Raw genomic sequence first — 16,008 nt, 5'->3', positions numbered from 1 at the left:
ATATCCTTTTTCTGCTCCCCACCCAATTCTTGATCATTCTCTACAGGCTACAGTGACTTTTCTAATGCTCCCAGACATATTTTTAAACAAAGTATGCAAGAGTAACCTGAATCCTGTGAGTGCTCAGCCAAGAGTCAAATACTGAAGTTTGCTGTCAGATGAAAATCTGAAGGTTTTAGGCACAATTACAGCCTGATGAAAATATTCATGTTTTGTTCCATTTTCCACAGCCCACTGAGAGATCACATTACCTGGAGGGCCAGACAGTCTGCACTGACCCCTCTAAATGTACTTCACAAGCAGCATTAAAAAAATGTGGGGAATAATTATAATTAACTCTGGCAAGCAAAAGAGTTTAAATAACCTTCAACTGAAGTCCATGCTGGTTTAATCTCCCAGAAAAGATGTTCCTTTCCTTTTGATGCAAAAAAACTTTCAATTCCTACAAAACTGCACTGACTTTGGCACACCACACAGCATTTCATAGTATTTATAACCAATAAAAAGTGACAGGGATACAATATTTAGCTGGTTGTTGCTAAGGTTTTGCATTCTGCTTTGTTTAGCAATTTGATCCCTCCATGTCACAGACATATTTTATGAAAAATCCTTTAATTAAGATCTTTTCTCCTGAGAAGCTGAGAAGCTTCAGCTTCTCCATGTTTTGCTGCTTTAGAATGTGATTTAGAGATTTGTTTACCCAGCATGTGAAATTGTTTTTACTTGATGACCAATGACAGCCACCTGTGTCGAGGCTGTGAGCAGTCACAAGATTTTATCATTCCTTGCTATTCCTTGCTAGCCTTCTGATGAAATCCTTTCTTCTATTCTTTTAGCATAGTTTTAATGTATCATTTTCTTTTAATATAATACATATCATAAAATAATAAATCAGCCTTCTGAAACATAGAGTCAAGATTGTCATCTCTTCCCTCATCCTAAGACCCCTGTAAACACCACCACACCTCCACTACTCTTTTAATTAAGTGCTGGATTAATTACTGGATCTCCCCAGAAATAGTTGATGGAAGTGATTAAATTGATTACAAACATGGAAAGATTGTTATTTCTCACCACAGAGAGTTAATCCCACATCAGGGACAAATGGGGTGCCGTGAAGCAGATGAGAGAAAACTTAGCACTGATTTTTTTTTTTTCCCCGATTTCTACCTTTGTCCTGGAATGTTCTAACCGGGAACTGAGACCAAAGAGTCTCAGTGTTCCAGGCAAATCTAGCACTTGCCAAAGCAGCTGGACACCAACCTCGTTGTATAAATCACTGAATTCTTCAACCACATCTTTCGGGATCCTCTGCCCGCTGTTGGTGAGGTGATAAGCCACCCCATTCTTGGAGTAAAGGCTGATCCGCCCAACGCTCCTCTCGCTGTCTGTGGTCTCTTCCAGCAAACCATTGTCTTCTGCTAGATGATAGACTGGGTTTCCATGTGAACCATGAATCCACGTAGCTCCCAGCTCAAAAGTGGCATGCCCTGCAGGAGAGGAAGCCAAGCAAACTGGTTATGGAAGCCTGTTTTCCTGGAAGCTTCTCACAAAATGTGCAAAAGCAGAATTGCCCAAGGACAGCATATGTTTGAACATCCCTTAAGGGAGTTTTTCTGTGTTAGACACAATGCCAGCATTCTTCAAATTGGTCCTTTGGGATACAGGTTTGGGTATTGCCTAGAAGGATAGGATGTTGCAATAAAGATCCCTCACACTGAGACACCTCTGATACTTAAGGAGAAATTCAGCCCTTCTCAGTTCCCAGCTCTCACCATGTAGGAAAACGTGGATTGCAACATTGGCGTGAGCACTGAACCTTGTCCTGTGACTCAAGTGGTTGTTATTTACAAATACACCTCCGATTAACTGCAATAAAACATGCATTTCCATTCCCCAAATGAGTAAACAGACTGTAATTTATTACTATGCCTTTGGATATTTCTGTATTAGCTTCTTTTAAAAGAGGCACTGTCAGGCTAAACACCAAAAGCATTTTGTTTTCATCACCTGTACTCTCTCTGCTTGAAAAACACAAAGAGTTTGGTCAGCCCCACTCTCTCCATCCCCTACAACCATCAGGATTTGCACAAGGGCTTTGTCCCCCCCAAATCCAGCACTGCCAGACTGGGCTGAGAGCACAGGGGGATGCTCAGCAGCTGAAAGGAGGTGCTAAAAATAAGCTTGGGTCATGTATCCCCCTATATTTTGACAGATTCTCAGAAGGCCAAAGCTAGTTTAAAGTCTGACAGAGCTGGGCATCTCCCAGCACCCCTGCAGCAGTGTGGGAATGCCTGATTAAGCAGGATAATTAATAGGATCCTGCTTGCTGAAGAAAGGATGGTGCAGTTCCCAGCTATCATTTGCTGTTTAACATGTAAATGTATGCTCAGACAGAGCACTGAGCTGTGCTGCAGTCAGGTTTCAAGAGTGAGAGCTCCAAGGAAGGCTGTTCCCTGGCTGAGCCCCTGCCTCTGAGGGAAGCTCCACAGACCTCATTTTCCAAGCAGCCCCTTTGTCAGTGAGAGCTGTGCTGACTGCCCTTCAAAAGCTGCACTACAGCAGGAGGTTTGGTTTTACACCTGCTCCAGAGAGCAACACAACACACAGACCTGAACACTTCAGGTGCCACTGACTCCAACACACCCCAGAGCACCCAGCCAGGTGGAAATGACTGAACACTGGCAGCCAAAGGTAGAGAGCTCATCAATATTGCAAGTGGCAGCCCCCTGGTTAATGCAATCCTCCTGCAACTCAGGCTGAGCCAAGCAACAGCAGGAATGCTCCTGCCTCCTGCTCCAGGGCAGGAGTTTGGTCTCTGCTGCACAGCAATCCTGATTTTTTCAAAGAAAACAAATTGCCAGCAGGTCCTGCTTGCTGCCTTAGTGCTTGGTGACAGTGATGGTGTGCTCCAAGCTCTCCTGTTGAGCTGTGTGGAACATAATCAAATAGCAACAAATTAAAAACTCATTCTTGCCTGTAATATTCATGCTCACTGTCATCACTACCACATAAGCCAGGTTTTACCAGGTGTAAGATAAACGATTAGTTATTTTAAAGTGTAAAATTAAATAAAATTCTTTTAAACAGAGACAACCAATTTACTTTCAGAGCCTTAAAGGATTTTAGGTTTAATATTAATCTACTTGAAATGAATCATCCCATACAACAAAAAAAAAAAAAAGCCCAGAGAAACACACAGATTGTGCATCAAGTCTCCTTGATACTTGGGATGGCAACTTTCACATTTCCCTTTGCAGTCCTGGCTATTTTTTGGGTATCCTGTTGTGGGATAGCTGCAGTGGATAGAGATGTAATAGGTCATGTGCAGGAAACATAGTGCACAAACACACAAACCCTCTGCCTCACCTGTGCTAGAATCAAACCTTTGCATATCCAGATTACTCCCCTGGGTGGAAAAGCTGCACAGTCTGTGCACTTGAGGGAAAATACTGTCCCCTGCAAGATGTGGCTCAGTGAGGGGGAAGGATTCAGATATAACCCTGAGAAGGTGCCACAATGCCACAGAATGGTTTGGGGTTTTGAAGGGACCATAAAGATCATCCCATTCCCACCCCTGCCATGGGCAAGGACATCTTCCACTAAACTAAACTGATCCAGACTCCATCCAACCTGGCTTTGGACACTTCCAGGGATCCAGGGGCAGCCCCAGCTTCTATGGGGAGCCTGTGTCAGGGCCTCCCCACCCTCACAACAGGAAAGAATTTCTTCCTAATTAGTAGTTCTGCTGAAATTTAAATCAGATCTTTAGGCAAGTGTGCAGACAGGAGAGGCCAGAGCCAGAACACGGATCCACCTTGGCAGAGAACTGCAGCCCACACCCACACAGGGCAACCTTGAGAGCTGGCATATGAGGAGATAAGACAAAGATAAGAAAAGACAGTTTGGAATTTTAAAACATTAACAAAAGACTAAGACTTTGGATGCCAGCCTCGGCTCTGCAACTAACAGCTACATCTACAAACTCTTGAGATTGCCTCCCGACTGAAACACCTGCTCTCCTCTCCTGTTAATTAAGAGGTGTTAATGAGGAGGAGGTGGATTCCCAGAGAAGATGTGAGTTACTGGTGAAGGTGGGCAAAGATGAGAGATTCAGGCTCGGTACTAAAACACCAGAACTATTCCACAGGTGCACTGGCAGAATGATCTGTGGCTCCCCAAAGATTCCAGCTCTTTCACACTTCCCTCCTCTCACAGGCATCACATCCAGGATATTTTTAATGCAGCGGATTGTGTGTAAAGGACACACTTCCCATCCTAACCTCTATGCCAAGTCTCAGCAGAATGTAAAGTGCCCTACTCAAACCTCTAGAGATTAGATTTTTCCAACTGCCTTTCCATTGGTTTCCCTTCTGCAAGTTCACAGGAGGCTGCTGTTTATTTACTGTGGTGAGTTTATCAAGCAAAACACAGTAAGTGATGTAAGCACCTAACAAATAAAAATAAAGCAGGGTAGCAAGAGGGAAAAGGCAACATCCAGAGTGGGATCAGAACTAGAATTAGCTAATTGCAATCAGGAAAGCAATTCAGGAAAAGCAGAGAGCTTTATGCCTTCTGCAGAGAAGAAACAGGCAATGTCCCTCTGGATACCAGGAACAGCTTCAGTGACTCCTGTGCTACAAAGGACAATGTTTGTTCCAGGAGTTTTGCCTGTAGAGATTTTTAAATTGACCTGGCATTCAAATATATTCAGTCTGCACCTTTATTACACACAAAGAAAGGAGGCTGCAGAGATAGGAAAGCTGAAAATCAGGATAAAGGGATACACTAAAGATGTTTTTCCAGCAGCCTGATTCCCAGTGGGTAGCGCCCTAGACAGCAAATTAGTTCTAGGGAAATGAATGGGGTTGTTTGTGAAGCAGAACAGCTCGGGGTTTCCCCTTTCCAAGGGCTTTAAGCCCTGAGAAACAACCCTTCAACAGCCTGGAGATTTACTGGCTGCTCCTGGGAACGAGTCAAGCTGGAAAACCTGGGTGGAAAGAGTCTGGGTACAGTTACTCAGTCACAGACCTGTTACGCAGAGCTCTTCCTGTGCAAGAGAAAACAATCACCCAAATCATTTATTTCATGGAAACACAGGTTTGGAGCAGCCCTGGGTCACAACTGGTCACAACTGAGAACCACCCATCCACCCTGAGAGGCACCCAAGGATTTAAATATTTACTCTCCTGACACCGCCACACCTCAAACCATTTTGCACGTGCATATAACCCCATTTCCAAAGTTCATCAGACCTCATGGCCACACAAACCCCACCAGCAGCCCTCTGCAGGTGCTGATGCCATTTCCAGGTGTCTCACTGTCCCTTCGTGGTCGCCTTAAACAGCTGGAACAGAGGCTAGACAGAGTTAAGGGGAATAAAAGGATATTTATTGAAGGGCCTTCAAAGGCCACACCCTGGAAGTACCAGAGCCACAGCTTTGGCTCTGCCTGGATGGCTCCAAGATAGAAGCAAAAAGAGGGCTTGGTCACAAGATCTCACATTTTTATAAGTTTTGGTCCTTTAGCATATTGGAGCTAATTGTCCAATTACAGCCCCAGCCCAGGAAGTCCCATCCTTCTCATTTTTCTCTCTTCAGTCCATGTTCTTTATACTGTTGTGCCTGAGATCTGGATCCAGGTGCCCTTGGGTCCCCCAGCTAGAGAAGGCGTTGTTGTGTCTCCCTACTCTGTGAAGAGAGTTCACCATCCCCTTATATGAAACCCAGACCTGTCAGAACCCAGGACATTTCTCTGGCTGCCCTGGAGGACTGCAGACCCTGGCAGGGGGCTCAGAGACCTTGGCATGGAGTCACAAACACCTGTGCCTTTGATTTTAACCCATGGAAAAAGTTACCAACTTTGTGTGAAGATTTAGAAGCCAAAAGGGTTTGAGTAGAATGTTAGTGAATTTACCACAGCGTGGCAAAGTAGAATTTTGGGGTGTCGCGGACATCTCTTATGAAAAATCCTTTTTTTAGGATTTCTCCTCTTGAGAAGCTGAGAGGCTTCAATAACAAAATGTAAACATAGATTATTTGCTGTTGTGGAATTCAACAAGTAGATTTTTGATTAGCTTATGTTAGTTGTTTCTGATTAATGGCTAATCACAGCCCAGCTAGCTCAGACAAAGAGTCCAAGCCACAAGCCTTTGTTATCATTCTTTCCTATTCTATTCTTAGCCAGCCTTCAGAGGAAATCCTTTCTTCTATTCTTTTAGTATAGTTTTAATATAACATATACCATAAAATAATAAATCAAGCCTTCTGAAACATAAAGTCAAATCCTTGTCTCTTCCCTCATCCTAAAACCCCTGTGAACACCATCACATTGGGGTTTTTAGAATGGGGGTTCAAGAGGAAAGATGAAGGAATCTGAGCATGTCCTGTCTTTCTTCTTTTTCTTGTCCTTCAGCTTCTGCTGTGATGGTGGCATTTTGGGTTGGTTTACAGTAGAGACAAACTGTCTAACATAGGTGATAGGTATTGGAAAATTATTGTAAATAAAGTGCACATAGTTTTAAGCATAAAAAGATAACACCACCCCGAGGGCGGTCAGTGTGCCTCATCCCGACCTGCTGGACAGATCTCAGCAGGTCAGAGAAAGAATGGAATAGATAAGAGCAAATAAACAACCCTGAAAAGCAGAACTGACAAATCTAGACTTCTTCTTCGAATGTTGGGCTGGGAAAAAATACTTTTAATACCTCAGGAGCCATTCCAGCAACAACAAACCCAACACAGACCCACACACCAAAGCTGCCTGAAATCAAAAAGAAGAACAAAGCCATAAAGCCCCAGAAATCTGAAAGGCAAGGTGCCTCCTCTCACCGAGTCGGACGCTCTGCACGCGGCCCCCGATGCGGTCGGTCGCCTCGAGGACTGTTACATCCGTGAATCCGCCTTCCAGGAGCGCCTTGGCTGCCGACAGGCCCGCGAGCCCAGCACCGATCACGACTATTCGAGGCTGTCGCTTTCTCCGTAGGCCACTACTAAGAGGATCATCCGTGCTGTCTGCAGATATTTCACAACTTTGCATGCCGTCCAAGCTCTCTTTCTAAGGAACCTGTAGGAGGAAGGGAATAGTTGTGTTCAGATCCAGCTTATCCTCCGCAGTTAAAAGGATCAAAAATGAAGAAGTCCAGCAGAAAAGACTTGGTGAGTTAGAGCCAGCCTTCAACATGAGATGCACAGAAAGGATAACTGAGGTCAAGCTGGGATGCAAAACAACTTTTTAGCCTAGAGCACCAAGAACTTTAGAAATCTCCACCCTTTCGTGCCATGTAGACTGTTTCCAAACAAGTCAAAGGACTTTCAAACGCCCATCTTTTTTATATAACCTCCAAAAGTGGTAATTTTGTGGTGAAGGCTTTTAAAAGAAAGAGAACCACGTCCTCAGTGCTGACAAGCTCTACAACCCAGCTATAAAGCTCCACTTTGCCACTGTGGCAACCACAAAGCCTGAATTTTAGATTCTCTAAGTAGGGGAGGAGGTAAGGAGGATTTAGCTCAAAGCAAGGACATTGGATCCCAAGCCAGCCATTACAGAAATGGGACAGGCAAGAAAATGTTTCAAATGATGGAAGTCAACAAGGGCCACTCCAAAATTTCACAAAATGCAGCCAACATTGTCTTGCCAACATTGTCCTGCCACATCAGGCTCGGCCTCAGGCTTAGAAGAGAGGTTCAAACCCACACCAGTCCTGACTAGTCCAAATCTACCCAAATCTCCACCTACCAATATATTCAACTGCTCCTGCAAGCAGGACCCTGTTTTCCTTGGCAAACCCCTAGAAGACACCTTTTTACTGCTACCTACCTTTATTTCTCAGGTCCCATCACATCATTTCAGTAGGTGGGACCATGGCCTGAGCCCATGGTTATGGTTCAACCCCGGAGGAGGGATTTCCAGTGCAGGATGTCTTTATTCACAAAAGCCAGCATGTATTTACCTGGTTCTGGGTGGTTCACACCTGCCCTCAGGAGCATGAAGAAAAGGGTGCAGAGATGTCTACCCCTCCAGACCTGAGCTGACATGAGTCCCAACTTGCAGAGGATAAACACACAGCCCAGGATTTATCAGCCCTGGAATCAGCTGATGCCCAGTATTTTGGATAAATCACAAACAGAATCTATTGCCTCCCCCTCCTCCCTCCCCAAACAGAGATATCCAAGGAGCTCACGGTGCGCTGCCTCTACCTGTTGCCAAGCTGCTGGATATCCATTCTGAGTTCTTCCTCAGTTCTCCCAACACTTGGCCACTGACAAAGATTCCTACTCCTCTCTTCCGTCACCAGAAGGGTCGACTTAAAACACTGCTGGCCTACTGCAGTACATGATCACAGAAACTAATGAAGCAGTTTCATTTGGAGAGTTCCTTTTTCTCCAGGATTTTAGAGAATTTATGTTTGTTGACCAAGCAATATCCACTGTCTGTAAGGGAGCTGACACCAGACTGCAGTCGGCAGGGATTTAGGTAGTGCCATGAAGAGGAGAATGGTCCCGCTGGAGCTCTGACAACTCTTTTGAAAATGTTTGGTTTCAACTGAAACAGCTTCAGCTCAATCCACCCTTCTGTGGACTCACCTGCAAGAGGGATTTGCACAGTGTGTGCAAACTCTGATTCTGCCACTGCAGCTTGTCCCAGCCGGCCCTGCATCAGCTCCAACTGCCACTGCAGCACCTTCCAACGGCCACAGCCCAACAGAAGGTAGATCACAGAATTCTCAAGGATGGGACCTTCCAACTCATCCCATTCCTACCCCTCCCATGGGCAGGGACACCTTCCACTAGCCCAGGGCGCTCCAAGCCCCATCCAACCTGGCCTTTGGACACTTCCAGGGATCCAGGGGCAGCCACAGCTTCTCTGGGCTGTGCCAGGGCCTCTCCACCCTCACAGGGAAGACTTTCATCCTAATGTCCAATCTAAAGCTCCCTCTAGTTTTAAACTTGTGGTGGTTTGACCAGGAAGAAGTGGGAATTCTGGGATGTTGTGGTCAAACAAAACTGCTCCCTCCTTGTCCTGTCACTGTCTGCCTGTGTAAAAAGTCACTCTCTGTCTTTTTTGTAAGCCCCCTCTTAGGCTCTGGAAGGGGCTCTGAGCTCTCCCTGGATTTTTCCCTTCTCCAGGTGAACATTCCCAGCTCTCCCAGCCTGGCTCCATCCCTGGAGCATCTCCATGGCCTCCTCCAGACTCTCTCCAGCAGCTCCAGGTCCTTCTGCTGTTGGGAGTCCCAGCACTGCAGGTGGGGTCTCACTAGGGCAGAAGAGAAGGGGAGAATTCCCTCCCACAGACATTGTACAACCCTCTCCCCTTCTCATTCTCCTGATAACACTTTGGTCCAAGTATTTTCATTGCCACAGTATAGGAACATCTTTTCTGCCATCTATATTCAGTAGAAATTGAAAGGTTTTAGCTCAGTTCTTTAAGCACACCTTCCCTCATCCTGGCTTTGGCAAGCTGCTGTGAATTCTTCACATGAAACCTCCAAGAAAATGTTTTCCCTCCTGTTTCAGCATTTAAATACTGGAATAGGTGACCTGTTTAGACAGATGAGAAAATAGCAGGGTATTCTGTGTGTACAGAACCCTGATTTGGAAACCACCCTTAATTAGCCAACAACCTGTACCATATGATCAGCAGGGAAAGGCAATTAAAATTCAGCAAAACCTTGAGCTTTCCAACCAGGATCCACATTCCACAGTGGAATGAACAGGTGATATAAATATAGAAAGCCCTCACTACACTTTATTTCAGTATCAAGTATTCCCTCTGGTATGTGAGGCTCATGAGTGAGACAAGCACACAAAACAGAATTCACAGAATGACCAGGCTGGAAGAGACCTTCAAGATCATCGAGTCCAACCCAGCCCCAGCACCTCAACTAAACCCTGGCACCCAGTGCCACATCCAGGCTTTGTTAAACACACCCAGGGATGGGGACTGCACCACCTCCCTGGGCAGAAAATTCCAGAACTTTATCACTCTTTCCATAAAAAACTTTTTCCTAATATCCAACCTATATTTCCCTTGGTGCAGCTTGAGACTGTATCCTCTTTTTCTGTCACCCTTTGTGTGCAGTGCCCTCCCTTCAGCACTTGCCAAGCCACCAAGCAGGGCTCTCAAGCCAGTGGATATTTCCAGGTCCTCTGACACAAAGACAGTTTGGCTTTTTACTTCTTCTTGATTGCCAAAAAGGCTTGTTTCTCTTTTATTTTGTTTTTTTTTTCTTTTCTCTTTTCATCACAGGGGTAAGAAGTGTGTTGGCTGTTGTACTGTGAATCTCTCTCAGACTGTAATTTTACTTGGTGTCCATCTTAGAGCAAGGGTAGCACTAAATCACAGTTTCACTCAAAGTAAAATTCTTTGCTTTGTCTTGCTTATGGTGTTCCTGTGAGACAGCCAAGAAGCACTGGTTACCCACAAGAAGAAAACATCCAAATACACATCTTCCTTTTGTCGAAAACATACAGCTTCAACCATCTTAGCTCTTGTGCTTGTAAATGCCTCACTCAGGATATTTTAATCAATTGTACTTCCAGACTTGCCCCTTTTTCTCAGTCTCTATCACCATTCTATCCCTGACTGCATAGGAGAAATTATCCTCCATTCATCCCCTCTCACTCCTGTCCATTTCCTTCGTTCAAAAAAAACCCAAATGAACACCTTGAAAAAAATGCCTAAAACCAACCCCTTCCCAAAAAAAAACAAAAAAACCACAAAAATCCTGAACATAACTGCTGTTTTCCAGCAGACAAATCTTTGCAAAAATACATCTTCTGAGATGGCCATCATTCTACCAAGCCAGAATCATGGGTTTCCACTACTGGTATTTGTACTCACTACAAGTTCAGTGTGGTGACAACTTCATGATTTTCTTTTTTCCCATTATTTTGCCCACAAAACCTTGCAGGTCACAAATAAGAAAAGGAAGAAGCCAAAGAATTAAGGCAGTTCACAACTGCCCTCCTTACTACAACAATACTCAGGCAATTTTTCTAGGACCCCTCAGAAAAAGGTCGCTATGGCTCCAACTATTTAAAAATAGAAAACCAAAATAAACAAAAGCATTTCTCAAGGAAATCTGCTATTCTTAGCTCACCCAACTTCTCCTGTGGCAGTATTGTTGTAGCCCTGCTGATACAAAGACCTGGGCAAGGCAATGCGCTGAAAACAAGGCTTGTGTGCTTGAAGGCTTGGCTGAAGGTTGGTCAGGATTTGGGGGTTTGGGGTTTTCCACCAGGATTGGTTAATCTTTAAAAAGTGACCTTCCTTCAGAGTGTGTATCACACAGCAGGTTGTCATTTACCCATGAGCTGGGACTGCTGGCACTCCCAGACCAAATTCATGGTCATCCCAGAGGGACCTATCTCAGCCCTGTCACTGTTTCAGGTGATCAGCTGGCATTTGCTGCCCACTTCATTTTCAGGGCACGGAGAAAAGGAGAGATCCATCCTGCTGATCCCTGGCATTCCTGTCTCAGGGTGGCTGAGCTGGAAGGGAGCTTACAGACAGTTTTAAAAGGTCACCTGACCTTTCTGAGTGCTCTGAAATTGTGTTGAATCAACACAGCCTTCACACTAACAAGTGTAACAGCCAGTCTGGAGGGTGAGAAATGCACCATCAACACAAACAAATTCCCTGCTGACTGCACAGACCAGCAGAAAAAATTACCAGAATCACTTTATTCCCTGTAGGTTTTTATTTGATGAGAATTCAGCATCATCCCTAATCAGAAAGCTAAGCAATGATATTGCATGTGTTTGAAAGGAGCTTGGATAAAAGCAACAAGAGTCAGCTGAAAACCTAAGCGGAAGCACAAGAAATAAACACACTACTGTTTCCTCATTATTTTAAGTGCAGCTATTCAAAATACTATCAACACATGAAGGGGCACTGCACACACATGTGTTTATAATACAGGTTTGTCATCACAGCCTGAAAGTGTTTGCAGAGAAAATCTGACACCAAATTAATTCAATCTAAGCAGACACAAAGTGAGATTGAGAAACCAAGAGCATAAGCCAGAGAAAAAATCACAACAAAAATAAAATATCTAATTTTAACAATGACACTAATCAGCTGTTGAAATACTTTCCTCTAAAGACAGAGAGGATACTGGCTGAAGCTTTCAACTCAGGATTCAATCTGTCATAAACATTTACACTCCAGTCCCAGCAGAAGACGCAACTGTGGTGCTGGGAATTATCCTGCTAATTCACTGGAGATGGCCAGGTTTGAATTGGAAAACAAAATTTTGTGGCCTTTGCACCTTGGGAATCTACCATCATGAAAACATAAAAAAAAAAAAAAAAAAAAAAAAAAACTAAAAAGTAATAATACCAGCAAACTTTTTGATCCAGAGTTTCAAAAGCCTTTTTTCAATAGATGTAATAACCTCTATTATTTCATCAGCTGCATAAGGAGAAGTGTTTATCTGAAAGCTCTGTTAGCTGAGTCTGAAAGCAAAAGCTCCACGAAAGAGCTTTTGAAAGAGAAAGAGAAAGGTGAAAGAGAAAGAGAAAGGTGACTTAGCAGATTTAAAGACACTGCAGTTGTTAGGTCATTAACTCATTACACAGCCCAACACTCCTTGTGCTGAGCATGGTTGTAGTGCATAACCCTCACCTAAGTAACTACAATAACAAAATTTCCAGTCATCATCTCTAATGCACCTTTTTCCCCAAGCTGAGGGAGAAGTGCTTGGAAGGATTATTCTGCTTGGAGCAATTTTATCTCCTTTAACACCTTTGCAGGTTTCAGACTCAGGCCGCTCCCTGAGCACAGGTCAGGACACATCGTATCTCTGAGCAGATACAGAAGTGGAAGGGATTTCTGGGCTGGCTCCAGCACAGCCTGTCAGTGCCTCCTGATGCTGTGAGTTGTGGTTCTCCACAGCTCCTGGCAAAACAAAACAAGCATTTTGTAACTTCTCCCTCCTTCCCCCTTTCATCAGCCTTCTCAAACACAAGCACATTAATCCTTGCTGCCTGTTATTTCAAGATGCTCTTTCCAAGCTCTCCATGCTGCAAACATGTCAAACTGGAAGATATCTCTTTTTCCCTTCTCCCTCCTTTTTAACCCAATAGGCTGCACACCAAACTCACAATCCTTTTCAAAACCACCACTTACACCCTTTCAGGAGTGCTATTAATTGATCCCAAGTCCTCCACATCAGTCAGACATGGGATGACACCAGATGTTCCAAGCTGCCTTTGTGCAATCACCAGCCTGAGCCAGCTGCGTCTGCAGCTCCACGGGAGCTTTACTGCACTGGAAGCACAGAAATGAACACAGTTCTCCTTGAACACAGTGTTTTTCAATACTTGGAACAAAAGACACATGCAAAACCCCTGTTTGTCCTATCAGTGAGACACCATCCTATCACCTCTTCCTGCCTGAGCAGAGCAAAGAGCCTTGCAGATGCTGCAGGTGAGGCTGAGTGAGCAACCCTGCCTGGTCTCAAGGAGGGTTTGAGGGGAACATCTCCATCATCTATGCAGCACCCTCTCTGCTGCATCCCACACCATTTATCCTCCATGCCTCATCTCTGCCCACCAGCCCTCAGGATGGAAAGATGACCAGGCTCATCCTTGTCAGCATGGCGGGACAAGGGACACAGACTCCCAAAAACAAGCCAGCACTCCTGTGCCAGCAAGCAGCTTGGGTCCTGCCTTGTATTTCCACAGGCAGAATCTGAAATGAAGTGGTTTGATTTCCAGAGAGCTGCTGGAATTTATAGGGGTGGTTGTGAGACAAAAACAAGTTGGAACTGAAGATAAATGCTACCATCCACCACAATTTATCCCTGTAAAAGCCCAAGCCATCCAGCATGGCTCAAGGCACTGAAAATACTGATCTTACATCAGCATCACCAGCTCCATTTACAAATTACTGACCCAGCCCAGTGACTGACACACAGGGAGCTCAGGCTGGATCAGACATCAAGGAAGGAAAGGCATTAATGACACACCACGTGTACTCTTGGACAGCAGCGTGCCAAAACGCTTCCCGTGTTTCCCACACACCAAACCTGCAGCTTGCTCCCAAACCTCCTCAGCACTGTTTTTTTGAAGACTTTCAGGCTGGTTCTGTGCTCTTCTTCCTCTGGACACATCCCAAAGGAGACAGGGAAACACAGTATTAACCTTTGCCTGTCCAAACTTAGGTCTTCTTTACTCTGAGAAGTTGACCTTACCACGCCTTAACTTCATTTACCCCCTCACTTGCAGGAATTTCCCTTCCCCTCATCTCAGGAGAGACAGGGAAGAGGCAATATTAAATTGTCTCCTCTTTCCAAGCTGGGAAGAAGCTGTGCTTCTTCAGAGCACACAAAACAAACTCTGTGAACTGCTCCAAAAGTTATGAAAGAGAAGAAGCCCAAAGCTGGTGGATATTAAAGCTGAGGCCATCACACCTTATGCAGAACGCAGGCTGCCACCAGAGCACCACACTGTGGTCCTGCACTGGTGGCCCAGAAAGTGAAGCAGAAATGTTTGAGTTCTTCAACAACAACAAAAACAAATTGTTCTGAGAAATGGTATTTTTTTGCAAGTATGGTCCAGGACATCCATCCCCTTTGCCTCCTTCCACAACACCATCATCCAGGAAAAATGCAGAAGGGAGGAAGAGAATAAACCACAGCACTCAGAGAACCACTCAGGCTGAAAAAGACCCTTAACCATGACATTTGACATTTTATAATTAACTCTCAATCAACAAAGATAGTGGAACAAGTTCCAGAATAAGATTTCCTGCTGCTTTGGAGGCACCAGGCACCTCTTTTGCCACTTGATTTTCCAGCAACACAGCGGTCCCAGAAACACTCACCCCAATAACTTCCAAAATCACCAACTGGGAAAATCTCTGCACTTTTCAAGGTCTGACAGAGATTAATACAAAACCAAACCAAACCAAAAAAAAGGACACTGGATGGTGCTTTTGATCAGGAAACCACTGCACATTTTTACCACTGTGATCCAACTTGTTTTAATGCCTGCAAATATCCCTTGAGTCAAATGAACTTGTTCAAAGCTGATTCACACCAAGGCTACTTTTTAAATTGGGTAGTTGTTGACAAGTAGAATATATTTAACAAGCCCCAAGCGTCTTGGCATGCAGTATAAAGACTTCCTATTATGAGCTGGGGTTTTTTTTCTTTTTTAAAGGGAACATATGGGCAGAGCAGGTTGTCTGCCACGGGGCACTTCCTTACAGTGCTTGGCACTGCCAGAACTGCACGGATATCCAAAAAAATAAACCAAGGAACGTCACACCAAGAGCACAAGGAATGAATCACACCATTTAAAACTCGCTGATAAAATGCACCATTATGTGTTTTTCAAATCCTCCTCGTCTGAGGAAAAAGAACTGAAAATAATTGTGTTCCTCTGTCTGAAGGGTACTGTGAGAACGCGGCAGGGTCTGCCAGCTCCCAGGGGCTGGGATGGGAGCTGCTCCCAGGAACACACCTTGGTGAGTGGGGCAGCATCTTGATTTACAGTGTGGGGTTAAAATGGAGGACTAGAGGATTCTCTCCACCATCACAAACCCCCTCTGGAGGCAGCCATCATCCCCAAGTGATTCCCAGAGAAATGGGCTGAGAATGTAGTCTGGGCTACAGAGCTCCTCCTGTCCCTGCACCCAGCATGAGAAAAACTGCAACGCTGTGGTTCGTGTGCCTGAGGCTACAGTATTACACAGCTGAAAGGAGTTCCACTGCAGGGACAAAAAGAACAGCTCTGGCTTGTTCCTTGGGCAACACAGGAGCAAATCCAGCATGGGCACTACTCTGCAAAGCCCCTGCAGACTGAACAAGCACGTGCTGCAGCTGGCACATCAGCATCCCCTTGTTTGGAAGGCTGCAGATAGGTAGAAGATGCATTCCACGTACACAGAATGCATCCCACAATATCCACCCATCACAGAGGCCACAACACTCCCCTGCTGTCAGGAGAAGCTGAAGAACAGGGGACACCAGTTGTACTCAACCTGCTGCAGTGAACAGGA

The 16,008-nt window shown here is 44.9% G+C and overlaps 1 protein-coding gene across 5 annotated transcripts in view; it reads right to left on the bottom strand.

Moving 5' to 3' along the window:
• SMOX (spermine oxidase) overlaps positions 1 to 16,008 on the bottom strand; it is a 52,920-nt gene that overhangs the window by 19,387 nt on the left and 17,525 nt on the right. For 4 of the 5 annotated variants that reach the window (XM_058803591.1, XM_058803589.1, XM_058803590.1 and 1 more), the window contains 2 exons: positions 6,831 to 7,065; positions 1,264 to 1,490 (listed from right to left, as the gene is read on the bottom strand). In XM_058803591.1, coding sequence (XP_058659574.1) covers positions 1,264 to 1,490; positions 6,831 to 7,038 — 435 coding nt within the window. In that variant the 5' untranslated portion in view covers positions 7,039 to 7,065. Of the gene's footprint in view, positions 1 to 1,263; positions 1,491 to 6,830; positions 7,066 to 8,198; positions 8,398 to 16,008 lie in introns of those variants that run through there. The other variant, XM_058803592.1, reaches the window with a different exon arrangement.

Source organism: Ammospiza caudacuta, chromosome 4 (genome assembly GCF_027887145.1).
Source record: "Ammospiza caudacuta isolate bAmmCau1 chromosome 4, bAmmCau1.pri, whole genome shotgun sequence".
Taxonomy (NCBI): Eukaryota; Metazoa; Chordata; class Aves; order Passeriformes; family Passerellidae; genus Ammospiza; species Ammospiza caudacuta.
The sequence above is the reverse complement of the archived record's forward strand: the minus strand, read 5'-3'. Positions and strand labels throughout refer to the sequence as shown.